This window comes from Zeus faber (assembly GCF_960531495.2).
Source record: "Zeus faber genome assembly, chromosome: 15".
NCBI classification, from domain to species: domain Eukaryota; kingdom Metazoa; phylum Chordata; class Actinopteri; order Zeiformes; family Zeidae; genus Zeus; species Zeus faber.
The window spans coordinates 16537809-16556909 of record NC_137194.1 but is presented as its reverse complement, the minus strand read 5'-3'; the positions used below and the strand labels follow the sequence as shown (position 1 = coordinate 16556909).

Genomic DNA, 19101 nt, shown 5'->3' with positions numbered 1-19101 from the left:
CTGACAAACACAACAGGCTCGGTTTATGTTCCCGCCTCACGTGGCTTTCCCTCAGTTTTTGTGCAGGCTCCCAAGAACGTAGCGCTGAGACGGGCCCGGTCTGAAAGGCTGGGATGATGTAATTCCACGCTTCTTGGAAGATGCTATTAAACATTCTCTCTCTCTCTCCCCAGTGTTTTTAGGGGGAAAACCCATGCTTCAAATCTGCTCGGAGGGAAGGGGCGGAACATTTTGGGTTGCAGAGTTTAGTTTATAAGTAGTAAACAAAGGTTGTTTCTGGGAGTAGATTTGCTATATTTGATTTATTGAATTCCATTGTAATAACAATATACAGTGTATATATATATATATATCTCACAGATTCAATTGTGAAAAGGGGTATTATGCGAATACTCGTGGTAGGGAGATTCCAAATATGTTAAAAATGGCCTCCTTTTCAGTGATGCATAAAGTAGTTCTCTATCTTGATGGCATGAACCAGTTCATATGAATGATCATCTGACATCATTTTAAGTGTCAGAGACTAGAGGACAGAAAGTCCAGAACGTCATCCATATCAACATTGAATTCTCTCCCAGACGCCAGCGGTCCGTCCAGCTTTGCCAACAAAAACAGGGGCAGAATATTGCCACTGTCTTTCTCGTGGCCCACGGCAAGTGGACCAGCATTCCTTTTGGTTCCGTGGTGCGATGGTTAAGTTTGATTCACGTCATCCGTCTCAGGGTGTGGGTCTTTTCACATAAGCCCTTGGCAGATAGCGGCCTTATGTCACGCCAGGGTGTGTGTCCTCCCAGGCCCAAAGTCACGGCTTAGAAACCGTGAGCGCTCCCTCGTAAAGTAATTCGACCTGCAGAATGTGTTCAGTCAGACATACATTTTGCCGACGCTGTTACCTAAGTCTACGCCGTGCCATCATCACGTTCAATGGAAAACCCAGGGCATCCTTGAGGAATCTCTCCCTTTCCAGAGATATCTGCTTAGGAAACAAAATGAGGTGTCACACCCCACCACCGCTCTAAAATGAGTAGCAGACCTTGCGCTAGCATTTAAATCTTCCTTTCCAATTACTGCTGTTCTGGTGAGCGTGTTGTTCCGTGTTCCCCTGGCACTCCCCTGCTGCTTTACAGCTGTTGGGCTTCATGCAGAAGGTAGACGTAGTCCTCTCCTTCTGTTTCTCCTACTTTTGCAAGGCATTCTTGAAAGGGCAGCAACTGAGAGGACTCAAGACACGGTTGGAAATTCAATGATTACTTTACTTGATTACTCCTTGCATTATTGCGTCAGCAGTTTGGAATTCAAACCTCAAGCAACTGACCCTCCATACGTTGTTGGATCCCAAGTTCTTTGTGATATCACAAGTTAGACCCAGTGGACCCTGATGGGTGTAGAATCCAGCCTGCGAGTCGGTGGAGACAGCCAGGCTGTCCAAGCTGAGTTTTACCAGCCTCTATTAGTCTACAGGGGATAAAAACAGTTAATGGGGCTTGAATGAGGACCTTTGACTACCAGACTAACTGCTCCTGGTAATGAACGCTCAGTAAGCACAGTCTTTAGGCAGCTCTTTATATTGCTAATTGAAAACAGAAGGTTCCTCCCTGTATATGTCTTTGTAGGAAGCCCTGAACTATATGCAGGATTTTCTTTTTCTTTTGTCATGGGGAAATATTGCACAACAGATTTCTATCAGTTTCTATCAGTTCGGGCAACGGCGTCCAAGTCTTCCCAGCAGTTTTCTTGTTCTTTTCCCTCTTCCACTGTGGCTCTACATCTGAATCATTGTATGCAGACAGAGCGTTGAGCGCTATATGCTTAGATATCCTTTTACAGCCTCTTTCCACTCCCAAAGTCTCACATCAAAGAGGCGGTTGGCATCGGTCCACAGACATCTGCTGCTGCAGCCCATCGCTGGTTTTGTGTGCACCGAGCAGTTTGCCTCTCCCAGCAGCCGGTGTTTCCAGCTTATCTTTCTCTAATGAGATAGTTGCATTGATTTGGAAACAAAGGTTTTAAAACACTTCACAAAATTTTCATCAGCGAAACTGGTGGGTTAATGTTTAATTCAAGTAGTCTTGAGAAAGTAGTTAAAGCATCTCAATTGAATCCCTTGCAGGAAAACGCATTCATGTTTTGGTTTAAATGTTTGCTCAGCCTTACTGTAAGTTTCGGACTTAACACACTGTGTCATGAATATAACAAATTCTAACAGAATCTACAGAAAATATAATATTACAATTACAAAGTTTCCAGCTTGTATTTCCCTGGTGGCAGTGGGAAGCAGCATGGCCATATTCTGGGACTGGTGGACATTATCTGTAGCCTCCAGCATATTCACCTCTGCAGCATGGAGGGGTCAGTGCACGGTGCGTGCCGTGACAGCCACATCCTGCCGTAGGATGTGCATGGATAACATTCCAGGGCTGTTGTTAATTCCTGCTCCATTTTTTTTCAACCCCCTCCCGTGTTTTGTTTGAAAACACCAGAGGCGTGGGCAGGGCCGAAAAGTCAGCTTTTGCCACCAGTCTGTCTAGAAACATAAATAGTTCTCATGTTCTCTCTCGTGGAATACTGGGCCACCCTGGCGCTCTAATCCAGTTTGAATTTATGTTCTTCTTTTTTTTGCAGTTGATGGTTTTTGTTTTGTGTTTGGAGAGGTTGTCCAGCCACAGGAGGAGACTAGACATCATTTGGTCACCATGGTTACGCTGAGACCACTCAGCTACAGTACTACTAGACTAACCTCTCATTCTGTCTGCCTATCTAGAGGCCCTGTAGGTTGGAAGGTACAGTAATAGGGCGTCATTAACAATGTCCAAAAAGGACATAGTTAATGGATCTGCATGTGCATGCTGACAGGCAGAAATGAGATCCTGCCTCTCGCCGTTCACCCTGATCCGTCATTTGGCCGGTCCATGCTCCTTCAGCATTCCTTAGTCAGGACATTCCCGGAATGGTCCAGGAGACTCAAGGAATTCCAAACCTGTTCTCGGTTTGAGGGATAGTCCTGTATGTGTGACAGAAGGTGGAGGGAGACGTTAAGGGGAACATGGACATCTGGAATACACAAAAGGGGGACGGATATGGAGGGAGGAAGGGGTGGGACAGGTGCTGAGGGTTAAGGCGCTGTCCCTGCGGCTCAGTGGAAGACAAACGAGGAGTCCATGGGCTTAACGGGCCAACGCCTTGCCCCCCCCACCCCCATGGCCTGGGGTGTCAGCGGCTCCTCAGCTCTCAGAGAGATGGGGCAAGGCAAACCGAGGGGGCGGGGGCTCCCTCAGGAGGCCCACTGCAGCAGCTGCAGCCCTCCTTCCCTCCTCAGTTTCCTCCACAGAGAGGAAGCAGACCTCCTCATAAAGTCCATGTGTCCCTCGCTCCTACTCTCTTTTCTGGTGACTGTGTGCTACACCCCCACTCTGTCTTCCCAACACCCTTAAATCACTGGAAACCGCCGGAGGAACAGGAAAGGGCACAGCATGGGACGGAAGAGGTTGTGATAGATGAGCGAGTCGAGGAAGGGATGGGTAAGAGAATGTAGGAACAGATACCACAGGACCATATTTTTTTAAATAACCCTACGCCGATGTCTCCAATGCATATACAGTGCACACACACACACACACACACACACACACACACAGACACACACACACACACACACACACACACACACACACACACACACACACACACGCACGCCCATTCTGCAGCTGGTTGTAATTGAGGTATAGTGGCTGATGAGGGATGAAAGCAGAGGGATGCATGGGGAGCAGTAAACAAAGCACACACCGCCTGCCCGTGCCGCTGTTGCAGCTGTGTTTTAGTCAGTCAGACTCAGATCCAAGGCCAAGCCCTCTCAAAAGTTAAATGACAAAAGTCCAGACGGAGTAACCAGAGGTGATTCAACCTGTTGCCGGAAATCCACCATATCATCCTTGGTAACTGTTTGAAATCTGCCTGAAACTGGCTAGTGCTCCGAAACAAATAATAAATAATAATAAATAAATAAAATAAATAAAATAAATTATACAGCCAAAATGGTAACAGACAATACATTGCAAACATTGTGAACGTGTACTATCCAGAAAGTCTAACTAAATTGATTCTGTTTCCCCATGCCTTTTTTTGCTTATTATATTGTGATATAATAGAGGTGATAGATCATAGAGCTCCGGGTCCAGCTCCATGCACTGCTTAAATACTATAGAAAAGTTTACTATTTAAAAACAAACTTCTCTAACATCCTCATGGATTCCAATTTTTTTCATGCACATGTTAACACGGCCTTAAATGGTTCCTTCCTTGTCCTCATCCTTCAACACTGCACATTGTTCCTCCTCAAAGTCGCAGGACTTCCAGCACCTTGGACTGTGTCCCATCAGTCCCTGGAAACTCTGGGAGGGTTTGCATCTGTTGCACTGCTGCTGTGTTCAGAGTTGAGAATAGGGCTTCGTTCTTCAAAGACGTGTGTGGTCATGGGTTGTGTTTGAAGCAGTACAGAGCTTATGTAGTGGGCAGCGAGTAAAGATTTGTGGCACTTGATGCCCTGGGGAACCCACCTACTGTCGTCATTTAATGGCTTGTGAACGGGTAATTGCTGAGTCGATCGGCAGCGTTGATGCTGGAACACTTCCTTAACCTTCTAGGATCTTCTGGCGAATAAACCAGGAAGTCCAAAAGGAGGACTAACAGATGCATGCCTTTGCTGCTTTGGGTTGACACAATAGCATCAGCTCTCAAGTGGGCTGTGTTTGTGGTCTTTTTGGGGTGTCAGCGGGAGTATGAAGGTGATTTCTCTCCTCAGGTTCAGGAGCAAGGACAGGCTGACTGCAGGGAAGCAAAACCAAATGTGGGATCTGGCTTTTTGAAACAAGATCAACATGTAAAATTGACGTTAAGGAATAGCACACACACACACACACACACACACACACACACACACACACACACACACACACATACACACACACACACACACAAACACACACACACACACACACACACACACACACACACACACAACCCACCCCCCACAACCATCCCTTATATCATCTCCTTATTCCTGTTTCCCAACAGTCACAGACATCCCTTCACTAAGACCGGGATATCTATATTGCCCTGTTACACAGCCAGCCCCTGGGCCCCAAACATCTGCCATGGAAACCCTGTTTGCTATGGAAACAGGTTCCATAAAAAAAAAGGAGGAACTAATCACAGCCCTGCCCTGCGTCAACAACAGTGCGTCCAGAGGAACAATGCAGCAATCCAGCACTGTTCTCACTGCTGTGATTTGTGATTGTTAGTCTGGCTGCACTATATTGTCCGCCTTAAGTGTAGAGATGCATGATTCATTGTGTCAGGGGTGATATTCAACTCCTCCCTCATAACCTGATCTCTTTCTTGTGCTAAAAATCCATCTCGTCCAGTTTGGAAATTTTTTGATATCCTTCCAAGGGGCTATAGTACTTCCACATTTATGGTGCTGTGGAGACATCTGATATACTGTATTTACAGCATGACTGAGTTTAGAATATAGATTTGGTTACCTCATCTATGTGAAAGTATACTCTCCGCCCTATAAAGAAAACAGTAAAGTCCAGTATGATATGGGACGATTAGGGGACAAATAAACAAAATCATTTTTTTAAAGGTACACGTCCTGTAGAGTTAAAACAGCGCCACCAAATACCACCAAAGCCAACCCTTTCTTGAATAAAAAAAAAAATCCCTTTAATTAAAACATAACCAAAGAAATTTTATTTGACGTTTTTCCTTTCAAACGTCGGCTGTTCTTGGCCTGAACCTTGTAATTGCTGTTGATGGGTGTGACCACATGTGGCCTAAAGAGGCAGGGTTTGAACCGTTAGTCACAGTCCCCAGGCCCTGTGTCACGTGCTCTCCGAAAACCTACGATTATGTGTTGTACCACTGCCATGGCTACCGACCGCACCGCTCCAAAGCCCGGAGCAGCCAGGGTGGTCAGAGCTCCAGAGGGCAGAGAAGCCTCTAGAAGCCTCTTGATGTAGTCCAGCAGTGGAGGAACTCAATGGGGCCGTAGGGTCCCTGTTTGTCTGGAGCCCTGGCTTTGTGCTGCTCTCAGAGCTCATCAAAACACTGGCTTGGAGAGAGGCCAAGGTTGTGTTTATTACGATGTAGGGGGTGTTATGTATACATCTCCCTATGTTTGTGTTGAGATTGGAGGTCTTTGGGCCTCGCGCTGCTGCCGAGGGGCTTTTGGCTTGAGGCCGAGTGAGACCTCTTCTCGCCCGGGTCTCTCTGACTCTACAGCCTACAGAGTTGGAGTGGAACCGTGGTTGAACTCGGGCATGTGACGGTAATGGTGTTTTATGTTTCATTGGGTGTGTATGGTTTTATGGGTTTACATAGGATATTGTTTCTGCATAATCATGCAGGCATTCAGCCTTTGAGCAGTTGAGCTTTGAGAATTTAGGCCTGCTAATGTCAATTAAAATATATGGGCCGCTCTGCAGTTTTCAACTTACTGACAGCGCTATCAAGGTAAAGCACACAGCTGGAGGCGAAGCCTTTTATTTACAGTACTTATTGTTCAGCGTGAGACCTTCTTACATAGCCCATCGACGGCTATTAATCAAAGCAAAACTGAAGTAGCACCCAAATGCTTTGTACTTTGGGTGCTGAGGTCCACTCCACCAAAGGTATATCTACATTGTTAAAGAATGCGTTAATTGCAAGGCTAATACCTTGATCCTGAAGATATTATAATTGATACGTCTTGGATGAGTTTCCTTATAATGGTAAAGATGTTCAATGGTTACAATGTCGATATAGTATAACTCTTAAATACTTTGTCTATCATGGCCCATGTGGGGGCCATTGGAAGATTAAGATCAGAGGGGGGGAGCTTGGTATTACCAATGGCAAACCGGAGGCAACTTTCTCGGATGATGTGTTTATTTTCCAATTTTGGAACACTGGAATATGTCTTTGAATCTAAAAATGAATAATAACCATATTTTGCTGCACTCTTAATTCATATCTATATGGAGTTCAAGAGGAATCTTGCATTTGGCTGTGCATGCAAATTATTAGAAAGAATGGTACCTGTTGTTTATAATATTAATATACCTCCGTTAGCTTGATGCGCCATAGAGAACAGCCATAATTCTGCCCCCTATTGACTTCACATAAACTCACGTGAGCTGAGGTGAAATGTTAGTTGATAACCTTTTCATCTGACTGTGCCAGAAACACTTTCCTCATGCTCTAGATCGTAGAACCTGATCCTTCACTTATTCTAGGAATGGAATCTCTTCCAGAGGAATGGCCTTGAGTCAGCAGGCCAAGACCTCTTGATGGAAGTGTTTATTTTGTATGGACTTAGGATGGTGTATTAGTCGCTATTTGGCCATCAATTAGCTGGGGATCCTGTGAAAACAGACTCAATTGGTTTGGCGTCTGGGGGCCATTGCCACCCATGCGTTACTGTGGGCCATGACACATTTGGATTTTATATTGACCTTGAGGAGTGTCTCCATGACAAGCCTTGTTGTTGTTGTTGTTGTTGTTGTTGTTGTTGTTGTCATATACAGTATTGGTACTTGCATGGTGTACACAAGATACTACTGTCTGTCTGTCTGTCTGTCTGTCTGTCGTTCTTCCTTTGTTGACAATAAAATTGAATTGAAAACTTCCTCTTTCTGTCCTTCAGATGGGGTACGGTGCGACGACTCAACAGATGCTTTGGCCCCAATTGACACCGCAACTGCAGGTGACTTAAAAAAATGATTCTCAGATGTTTGTTCTTTCATAGGGCAAACATCTATGCAATAGGCCTTCGCCTATTGCATAATTGCACTGTTCAAGTTGAAGGCAAAACCATCAAATACAAACATGTCAAACCAGCAAATACAATCATTTCCTATTGACACAGCGTGCATAAACACGGTAAACATTTAACATTTTTGGGGGCCCACAGCTATGGAAGCCTCCGACCCTCCAGCAAACGCAGACGCCACCCAAGTGGCACCGGCCGACGGCACCCCCGGCACAGCGGCCGCCGCTGCAGGCAGTGTCGCCACCCCTGCTCCTGGTGCTTCTTTTTTGGATATGGCTCTCATAACCGATGTCGCTATACTGGATTCCCTCGGCCAAGGAGGACAAGATGTTTCTGATACCTCTGGGACCATGGCTTCCCCTGCTGACAAGGCTTCTCATGCCAATGTTGACGATGCCCTCGCTGCCCCCGCTGCCCCCGCTGCCCCTGCTGCCCCCGCTGCCCCTGTAGAACAGGCCCCCCCCCAGCTGGTGGTGGTGAGTACCCTTTCTCGCAGTTGGTTCAGTAGATGGAGCTCTCTCTTTGCTCAACACAGTCAAGAGGTGGAATGAGGAGATGCACAGCTAAAACCAGACCCACCTGCCTTTTCCAAACATGACATATTTCTCCCTCCTCATCTGGCTGTTGTGTTATGTTTCCTGTACTCGGCCCGCTGTCTTGTTCATGCAGCCCGCTGTGAGATGTGTCAACAAGGAAGCAATCAGCGAGAAGGCCGTCGTCAAGGCTGTCGTGACAACAAATGACTGTGTGAGTATCACAAGGTTTCCAAGGATGGGGATGGTAGCTCAGGAGGTAGAGCTGGTGGTCTAGTGATCCAAAGGTTGCTGGTTCAATCCCAGGCTCCTCCTGCTAGCATGCTGTAGTGTCCTTGAGCAAGACACTTAACCCCTAATTGCTCCTGATGGCTGCGTCCGTCGGTGTTTGAACAATTGTAAGTCGCTTTGGATAAAAGCGTCTGCTAAATGACTAAATGTAAATGTAATGTAATGATATTATCGCTCTTGTGATCTGCAAGTGATTGTATCAACAACGTGAAAGGACAGCAAAACAATTTAAAGATAGATATGAGAGAGACCACGACAGGCTTTGTTAATTCTGTAGTATGGGTCAAATATCACTCAAATCATATCTGATCAATCAAATTTGACCCATTCGCTGCCTTCCTTTAAAGTGTTATTACTTTTGCTTCCTGCTCTTATCTGTCTCTCTCTCTGATCTGTCTCTCCCCCTATCTGTCAGTTTGTCAAAGCTGCGATTTCCCCTTCACCCTTATCGACCAAAAAAGCATTGGTGCAGGGGAACAGCGGTGCAGGGGAAGAGTTTGGCCCCACTGGCCTCCCTTCTCTTGGGTCTTGGGTCACTCTCTGCACCCCTCTACACTGAGAAGATTAATGGCTTACAGTGTTGTGCTAGAAAGTACAGTGATGACAAAGTTAGATAGTGCCTCAAACATTTCTCGCTTTTTATAAATCTTCAATCCGGACAGAACACTAATGGAGACAAGGACTTTTGATTCCTCCACGGGCCACCCTGTGCACTATGGTTCACGTTGTCACATGAATGAACAGTTGGGGCGGGGCGTTATAATCTAGTTTGGCCGTTTTCAGTTTTTCTTCTGTGTAATAACAGAGTGGCCTGGAGTGTCTTTTTTCGTGCTGCACACAGGGAGAAAGTTAAAACAGTTGAACTTTGAATTAACTAAGGAAAACAAGATTTCTTTCTGGTTTTGAAACAACAGGACAACACAAATATGGCATCTGACAAGACATGTAAACAGATCTAACAGTCAAATATTATGATTACGGTTTGCTCTTAAGCCGTGAAGCTTTTGGAATGACCCCAGAAGGCAAATCGACTTACACTGCCACGTCTCTCTGTTGCTCATTGCATTCAGCCACTACAGGACAGAACAAATCTGTTTTAGGTTGTTGATGTTTGTCTAAATACCACCATGGATCCTGTTAGACAGCCTGCGACCACTGAAAAGTCGCAAAGCAACAGGGTAAGTCCCTATTGACTGCCTGAAACGCTGACATGTCCAAGGGCAGAGATCAGAGAAACCTGCTTATGCAGCAAGCAGCGTCTGGAACCCGAGTTGGACTAAATTGAGATCAACTGTATGTGTAGGCCTTTGTGTGTGTAATGGAGACAGAAGACAGGATGAGAAACAGCTTGTCTGCCACACCTTCTTTCTCCCCGACCTTAATTATGAGCCATGATGTCATCATATTGCACAACGTCGGGCTGAGGGACCCTCCATTCTGTGCAGCAAGAACCCAGTGGCGATTGTTTCTCCAGATTTCCAACAGAAAACCTTCCATCAACACAATATATAGTAATTATACACCGTATGTCAAGAAAATCAAAAATTCATTGAGCTTGACATCAAACTCCCTTCTTACAGGAGGCTACCAAATTAATCATGCAGGGAAACCCCGCCGCCTGGTGCCCCTTGGAGAACTGTCGTCTGGACGTCTTCCAGGAAGGCAACAACATGATGATTGCCAGCCCTGATGGTGAGAGAAACTCACAATCATAACCTTCACGATACACAAACTTCATATCAGAAATGATTCATATCAGATATCCCTGTTTACTATCCCTACACTTACTGAAGTACTTATGATGTATTGAACCCTACATATTTCCCCACAGCTCCACTCAATACTTTGGCTGACGCCCTGCAGAGCCAAAATGTTCAAGGCCCGGTAGGTTCACAAACTCACTATCCTTGACACTAACCATGACTCTATCAAGGTAACTTTAGTCTATAAATACCAAGAACGTCGATCCTGAATTGAATCTCTGGCTTTGTTTAATATTACTGACTCATGTGTACTATGTGTTTGTGTTTTTGGGAGTAGTTGGGAGTGTCTGCCATTGAGTCGCCGCCATCCTCCAGCTCCTCTGTGTTTGTGGCGGTGCTGCTCACAGGAATACTATTGGCCGCTGCGCTCATCGGAGGCTATTGTCTGAAGACACGCCGCGGTACCAACGCTAAAGGGATTCGACTGGTATGCATAATACAATAGCGTTTCCACAAAATGTACATATCCTTTTGGACCTACTGGATTTACTAACTGGACATGAGTAATTCATGTAACTTGCTGTGCAGTACTTGACATTCAACTGAACTCAACTGAATTCAATTCAGTTCTCCAAATAGCAAAGCTTTGCTTGTATATATTTGCCATATCCATCACATTCATTGCATTGCGCTTAGTTTGCACTGATTTTTGTTTATTTATCTGAGATTTACCAAAGGCTCAGTCTTAACTCTCTGCAATCAGTACAGCCATTAATACCTTATGATGAATACAGTGAGCCTCAAGATTTAGAGAATTAAAAACGAAATGCCAGTTTCGTTGCACTGATTGCCAACAGTCTTTAAATGGGGGAAGGCTTTTCTCGCCAGCTGTCAGACAGCAATATTGTAAGAGTGTAAGAGTGTGTTATCCAGAGTATTGTGTGCAGCTCTCTACTGCCATGTTCCGCTACAGACAACAGCCAGGCACAGCTGGGACTGTACCCTTTGCCAAACACCACATGATAAAGACCACATGACTGTGCGTGTTTGCATGCATGCATCTATGACTGTACGCTGACTTGAGAGATTTGTTTCTAATATGTAGACCTTGGGAAAATATTTTGAGTACTACAATAGTGTGACAGGGAGTCTCGTTTGAGTTACTGCCGCTAAATTCCATCAATGATTCACACCGTAGCCGTCTCGAAACAGGGCCAATCACATCGTATGCGAGATACTACTGCCAACTACAGTATATACAGTATGCAAATTCATATCATGAGGATATACCCCTTGAAATGCATGATCTCGTAAAGCAACTGAACATGTTTACCAACTAGAGTTGCACCGATTGCAATTTTCCTGGCCGATTCCCATATGAGATTTCTGACCTGCAGATTCAGATTTTCGATCTGCTGCTTTGTCGATGACAAATACGTCCCGTGATCTGATCACACGCAATTTCTAGTCACCACAACAGTGAGATTGCTGATTTTGACCCTGTTTATTATTGTTCATTATTCACTATGGAACAATAACAGAACATGAAACTGTCACTGAGCTCCAATAACATGGGACTGTCACCAAGGTTCAGTATAATTAAAAAAATGTGTGCAGGTTGGCAGGTCTGCAAATACAACGGTCATTGTCACTTTCACAGCAGATTGTAGACGCTACCAATGAAAAAAACTCAGCGTGGCCCGACTGCTAGACTTGTTCTACGTCACCTTGGGGTTCAGCTTGTTCACGGGGCAACGTGTTCTGTGTTTTGCAGGCAGAGGAGGCCTATCCGGCAGACGCCGAGAACCAGGGCAACACCCTGGTGTCCGTGGCCCCGCTGAACCCCCCTCCTGAGACCCTGGAGAAACCGAGCGTGAACGGAGAATCCCCCGAGGCGGAGAAGCCCCAGCCTCCACCCACCAACGGCCACTCCACCGCCAAGACAGCGGACACTGAGCTGTAAGGCGGACGATGGACAACAACGGAGTAGACCCCCACCACACCACATAAACAAATGCTTACGCAGACACACACACACACACACATAAACACACTCACACACACACATACACACCCACACACACACACACACACACATACCACTTCCCCTCCCAATCTCCATCACTCCCTCCACCTTTTTTTCCCCACTTGAACCGACGAGCGGAACTGGAACAATCCTCCACCCGGACAATCCTTTTGTTACGCTCCATCCAACCCCCCACCCCTGCTCCATCTGGAGGGCGGGGCAGTTCTACGGTAGAAACCAGCCAAAGAAAAAAAGGCTGTGCCACGGCCGTTTTGTTGTGTACTCATACAGTTTTTACGATGATTCTGATGGGGAAGATGATGATCCTTAGATCCTCAGGTTTTCGGCGGCGATCGGAACAGCGGCCAAAGACACCAGACGTGCAGTCCTGAGTGGGGGGGAGTGACAATATGAATCACCACTGGCTCCCTGAATGGCCGTGGGCCTCGTTCTGCCGCTGCCCGCGGGGTCCCTGCACGTACACCATGCACGTCAGTGGCTTGAGCTATCCCACCAAATTCCCCATCGATCAAGAAAAGCACAGGGTACTCAAAATAACGTCCATTGTTTTGTGTAAAGCGACGAGAGTGAGCCGAAAACAAAAGCAAAAATACATGCCGGACTCTGTTTACAAACTATCTCGGAGAAGAAAATCCTGCGGGCTCTGCACTTGTAAAATTGAGTTAATGATGTGTATGTTTGGACTCATGCAAGTGTGCATTTCTGTATGCGTGTGCGAGAGAAATAATCAGTCATTTTCTATCTACGGTATACTGTGCATAGTCTCTTTGTATACTATACCAACACGAACATAGAAGTTTCTACAGTTTTGTAAAAAAAAAATGTACTTGACAAGGTGAAGAGCAAAGGTGGCAGTGCTTTACTGGAGCTTCGATCTCGCCACCTTTTTGGGTTTTGGAGGAGACGAAGCCGCCGGAAATGCTGCGCTTCATCACTGCTAGATGAGCTGCGAGCCGTACTGAGACCAATCGACCCGATCGGCCTCCTCACTGTGGCCCCGAAAAACAAGAGAGTGGAAAATCCGGGTTCAGAAAGTTAAAAACTCCACTCTGGGATTTGGAGGCAACCATGTGGATTTGCCAAATAGCAACAACCCAGAGGTCCAACTGATGGCTCAGTGCAGGGCTGGAGCAAACACATGGAAACAGTACCTTTACTTTCTGAACCGTAAATTTTCCACCTCTGCAAACCATGAGACTGACTGACTGACTTGTCCTACAGGGAGAAATTTGGGAGTCTCCTCTCTGTTACTGCTGCCCACACCGTCAGTGTCTCTCTGTCAGTATTATTCCATTTCCGATACCTATTCTGTCTTCGTAGTATCAGTATTCTTGGGAGCAGTGGTGTATAATAAGTGGATTTTTGTTGTCTTGATATCCTATTTTTGTGTTTGTGTACTCTGTACTTGCTTTGTTCTGTGCCAAATGAATCCATCTGATAGCTTACCTTGTAAAAAATAAATAGAACATGTTCTTGTATTGGCACTTTGACAATGTTGGACCCATGACATAGTTGAACGAAGAAGGTGTTCAAGGGCACAGGAAGATTTAGAAGGAAAACAAATAATAAAAAACATTTTCTAGTTACCCAAACTGAGTCTGTTTTTTGTCCAAGCCAAACTGAGGAAAAAAATATTGTCAACATTTTACACAATGATCTACTGGAGGAAATAGATCACCTATTCTTTCAATTCATTGTCTAACATTCCCAATTTCACCATCAACCTTGTGTCTGACATTTTGATTGCCGATTGCGTGTACAGAATAATGTACATGTGCAGAATGTACTCGTGCCGGAACACACACACACACACACACACACACACACACACACACACACACACGCTCTCACATAGCAGGAATGTAAATCCCATACAGCCCATAAGGTCACACAGCTGGTTTGCATAAGCAGTAGTAATGACATCACTTCACACAGTTTTGTCTTTCACTGTTCGGGTGGGACCGGGGGAAACATCGCCAGCTGTCTTTTCTGGACATGTTCGCCATGCGAGCCCCGCCACAAAGTGTCAGACCTAACAGATGAACCGCCATCGTTTAGCCTTCACCGACAGGGTGATCTGGAGGGTTCATTTCAAAGATGCTGCAATGTGCCACAGTTCGCTAAATGTGGCAACGGCAGTACGTTAAAGTAATTTATGTAACTGGCACTTTATAAGAAAGGGCCACTCTGTGTATTTATACTTTAAATGTGTTTCTCTAAAGTATAAGCTGTTGGTGTTGCAATGTTGGTGGCGGGGTCCGCCTCCAGCAACGATGCACTGATCAGGCGTTGCAAGAAGTGAATGGTAGCCGTGATGAATTGAATGAACCAGCGGAAATAGTAGTGGTCAATAAACTGTCAATGTGGATTAGCATTCACAAAAAAGAAGCGCACCGCTGATGTTATACGTACTGTATCCAATTTGCCACTAACCTCTATTTAGATAACGAATTCAAGAAATTGTCCAGCTCTAAATCCAAACTCATATGGCACCCCAACCGCCATGCTACTGTAGCTTGAAGAATGGATAAGCTGGGAAATATAGAAATTAACCTTGTATCTAATTGGCTTACACTGTACCCATTTAAAGTGTCCATTCAGCGACTTATTATTCATGGTCTTAGTAAGGAAAAAATAGGCAGGCAGCTATTTGTTAGAGAATAAAGGACCTTGCAGTTTTATATGGGAGCCTAATGGACCATAATGAATCCTCATGACTGTGTCTTCCCATCGACAGGGCACGACAATAGCGTATCTCTTGTTTTTTTGAGGCTTTGGTATTCGTCGACCATCGGCCACGTACAGTATGTCTGATGTGGCCGTAGCCCTGCGTATTTTTGGCCCCGCTTCCCTCTCGCTTGATCTTTTTAACAGTGAGACTATCTGTCCCCATCCATTTACACCCCTCCCGGTCATCACAAGATCAGCCTCCATGTGAATTCCTTCCCCTCCCTTCTTTCTCCACGCCCCAAGGAAAATATTTCCTCAAGGCTATCGAGCAGAGCACCGTCCTTTATCATCCGCGGGCCGCGCTAAGCCGCTGGGACGAGGCCACTGAAATACCGCAGACATAAATAAAACGGCGGGAGATGTTACCATCTATACGTTGACCAACTGGCGCTGTAAATGTGAAAAGACCGCCCTTTTATTTGGGTCCGCCGCTGTGCCGTAACGTGATACGAGAGCAGAAACGCGCCCGGGCTCGGCGTGATCGCTTTCCCTGTCTGACCTCTGACTCTGTAGCGTGGCTGACATCACGTTGCAAATTTTGCAGTGCAGATGTTTTTGGGTTGGGGCGGGGGTCAAGGTTAAAGGAGGAAAAAAAACAAAAAACTGCAGACCCCACCCATGTGAGAATATCCCCCCCCCCTGGGTCACGCCCAGTCCCATATGTTATTTTAGTTGTCTACTCCACCTCCTCTGAAATAAGCCTCCCTCTTATCTCTCGCCCTGTCCCCCGCTCCGCCCTTCAGCCTCAAACCCCCCTCATCTTTCTCTGCAGCGTCTTGGGGGTGATTAGTCCCCATTGCCTGCGCCACACGAAGTAGCACTAAACAGGTTTTCACCGGGAAGAAAGATAAACAGAGAGACAGATAGAAAAACAACAAAATGCATATAACAAAATGAGCACAGCATCAAAGTAGTACTAGATGAGGATGAAGCCCATCTCCATACTCTTAGTGCGCTGTTGAAAGTATTTCAGGGGAATCGTGTCTGCCACTTTGAGTGCTTTTCCTAAGAAGTTCAAGGTTGCACGGAGCGTATTGCAGCCTTTTACCTTACTTTGAGCAGCCTGAGGAAACACGACGAAAAGAAACGGTCCTGAGAAAGTAATCCATAACTACCAAGGGAATCAGAACTGTGGATTTACCCAAGGATTTATAAATCAAATTTTAAGGGGACCTATTATGTAAAACTCACTTTTTCAGTGCTTGGGCATTTCGGTCTCCGATGGGTCTACTGACACACAAAATGTAAAATAAAGCGGCCCAGTCAGTTTTTTGTGAGCTGTCTGTTTCACTACACAGGGTCCGGAAAGGGGCCGTTCAGCTTTGTGTCTCAGTACTACGTAGCATTAAGAAACATTCGAATTAGAACCGGCCGCCCATCTGACTAACGCCACCCACGGTTGGAGGGCATCGAAGCTGAGAGCTCAACAAGATCAAACTAGAGGGAAGCGGAGCCTACAGAGTGAAAGTAGGAACAAACTTTTGAACAAGGCCTTGTAGATCTAATATGAGTGAAGAATTAGCAACTGGATTGCTTATTTCTTACCTCAAATTTGTTCAAAAATTGAATGAATTTTGGTTTACTGATAAGGTGAAATCAGTGATAGTTTACTGAGTAAATAGAACGGAGTAAAGCTCAAACCCCATTGGCCCACAGAACTAGGGGCCTCGGGAGGGTGGCTCCTCCCACTGAAACAGATCGTTTTCGGACGAGGTGGATTGGACACATGCTAGAATGGCTCGATTGCATAATCTCAGTGGTATTTCCAGCGAAAAATAATAAATAAAATAAAAAAACATGTTTTGGGGACGTCAGAGACTATTAATCTGGTGAAAAGGAGCATAATAGGTCCTCTTTAAATCAAGATTTGCTGTGTGTCCAGGGCACAACGCTATGCGACGGCCTGAAGACCCCAGACACCGCAGGCAATGAGCAAAGTCGCTCTAATATGACAGAAATCCGTGATGCAGAAGTCGAACATTTTATTAACTACTCCATCGACGACCCCTAAACCCTCTCACCCCTTCATCCTGTCCAAACCCTAATTCCCCTTTCCCCATTGAGCCCAGCGGTTGTGTGTGAGCGTCAGAGTCGGGGATTATGATCACATCTCAGCTGGCTGTTTTCACTAGCGGGGCGGTGTCCCCCCTTGGTGTAGCTGCAGCTGCCAAATACATCATGCTTTTCCCTCTCCAGGCCAAGACGCACCCCATCTCCCCTCAGTGATGGTGAGGTGATGTTGGGGAGTGAAAGGCGAGGGTGGGAGGAAAAGTAGAGCATCATAAATGCAAACTAACTGGTCCACCACCTTTAAAAAAATGGCCTTACCCATTTTTCATGTTAATTGCAAAGCACCCTGGAATCAAAGGGGCCTTGCCATGGAAAGGTGTGGGGAAACCCTGGCTTAAAGGGTAGGTTCACTTTGTTTAAATGTAGTCAAATGGGGCAAAAATGTCAGCGTTATATATTAGAAAAAACGTTCAACCGTTTGTAAACCTTCTTGAAAATAGGGAGCTCACAATATTGTCAGTGTTTGACCAAAATACATTTCTGCAAACCCGACATTTTAATCAGGTTTTTCGGGGTTTTATTGAGTCTTTTGCACTTTCGTAAATCAGCACTTTTGGCTACATCCACGCTAGCATAAGAGACTAGAAACAGGAAGTTGCACCGCTTCCTACCGGCAGCCTAGTGTAGCCAACATTACGCTTTGGGTGAATTGCTGAAGTTTGAAATAAAATGTGATATTACTGTTATTTAAAACATGTTCAAAAATACACGAAGAAACATGCGACTATAATGAAAGTTTTCCTTTTTCAAAATGAAAACTCTTTAAGGGTTAAACGTTTGCCATATTGGACTGCATTTAAACACTGTGAGAGGCTGAAGCAGAGTGGTAAGTTTGACAATATTTACACGTTCAGTGGGTTGTGCTATGAAAATGTAAACACTATATAATGGGAACCAACATTTGAATACGACCTGGGTTGAAAAATAATAAAACCTATGCTATATCAGATGATGACTGGTTATCAGCTCGGATTTTGTCTTTGTAGATGTACGCTGTTTATTTAGACGAAGAGCATTGTTCATGTTTGAAGAACTCGAATAACATGGCCGACCTGTAGCTGGACACTGGACAGGATGACCCTGTACTTGTAGGTCACTCCACTGCAATAACACATATGTTCATATGGCGTCTGGAAATGCAAAGCTTTTCCTTCCTGCTGGCTTTCTTACTCCCAGCTTGGAAAATCTACCCCCAAACGCTGGTATGCAAAAGATTGCATCTGTTAAAGGGTCACCTAATGTATCAGTCTAAAAAAAGTGAATCGTTAAATGAGTATAGAAGTACGAGAGACTCCATTTTTTGTAAAGCCAGCACCCACTTCACTGGCACTGGGAGAAAAACAATTAAAATTAACATGAAATATGTAATGTACGTGCTGTGCTTCATATGTGGTTTTTTTAAAACATTATAAATAACCAATATTTTTTAACACTTTTTATTTTTATTTTCAGAGTACCCCCCGCAGTTCCCCTGCAGTACCCCTAGGGGTACGAGTACCCCCCATCTGAGAAACATTGGCTGAGCGGCGGAGTTGTTGGAGATGTTTCTTCAAACGTCTTCCTGGTCTTGAGAGAGAAGGATTACAAAAGCCGTGCTCTGTGAATATGTGCTAATTGTGCGGGATGATAAACAAGGCCTCCATCCCAGTTTGCGGCACCACAAAATGAGAAAAGCCTGACTGTTTTGTGCCATAAATCAATACAAAGAAGCGGCTTGGTCTGTCGTAACATCAGCAGATGCACACTAGAGGCCTACATCATGATGAATAGCTGATGTTTATCTATTTTCTGACATTATCTGATATTGTGCCATGTGTTATCCTCTGTGTTGAATAGGGATACCTATCGGTCTATAGCATGACAATGCTCTTCATTACTATTGAGACTGTAACACAGGTTAAAAATGCATCAATGGAA

General features: G+C 45.2%; 1 protein-coding gene across 1 annotated transcript in view; it reads left to right on the top strand.

Annotated features, from left to right (window-relative positions):
• Nucleotides 1-13970, top strand: part of cd34 (CD34 molecule) — an 18845-nt gene extending 4875 nt beyond the window's left edge. Inside the window, exons 2-8 of the mRNA XM_080015073.1 lie at nucleotides 7685-7744; nucleotides 7952-8286; nucleotides 8480-8557; nucleotides 10215-10326; nucleotides 10466-10518; nucleotides 10675-10824; nucleotides 12112-13970. Coding sequence (XP_079871199.1) covers nucleotides 7685-7744; nucleotides 7952-8286; nucleotides 8480-8557; nucleotides 10215-10326; nucleotides 10466-10518; nucleotides 10675-10824; nucleotides 12112-12300 — 977 coding nt within the window. The 3' untranslated portion in view covers nucleotides 12301-13970. The remainder of the gene's footprint in view (nucleotides 1-7684; nucleotides 7745-7951; nucleotides 8287-8479; nucleotides 8558-10214; nucleotides 10327-10465; nucleotides 10519-10674; nucleotides 10825-12111) is intronic.
• Nucleotides 13971-19101: the final 5131 nt, after the last annotated feature.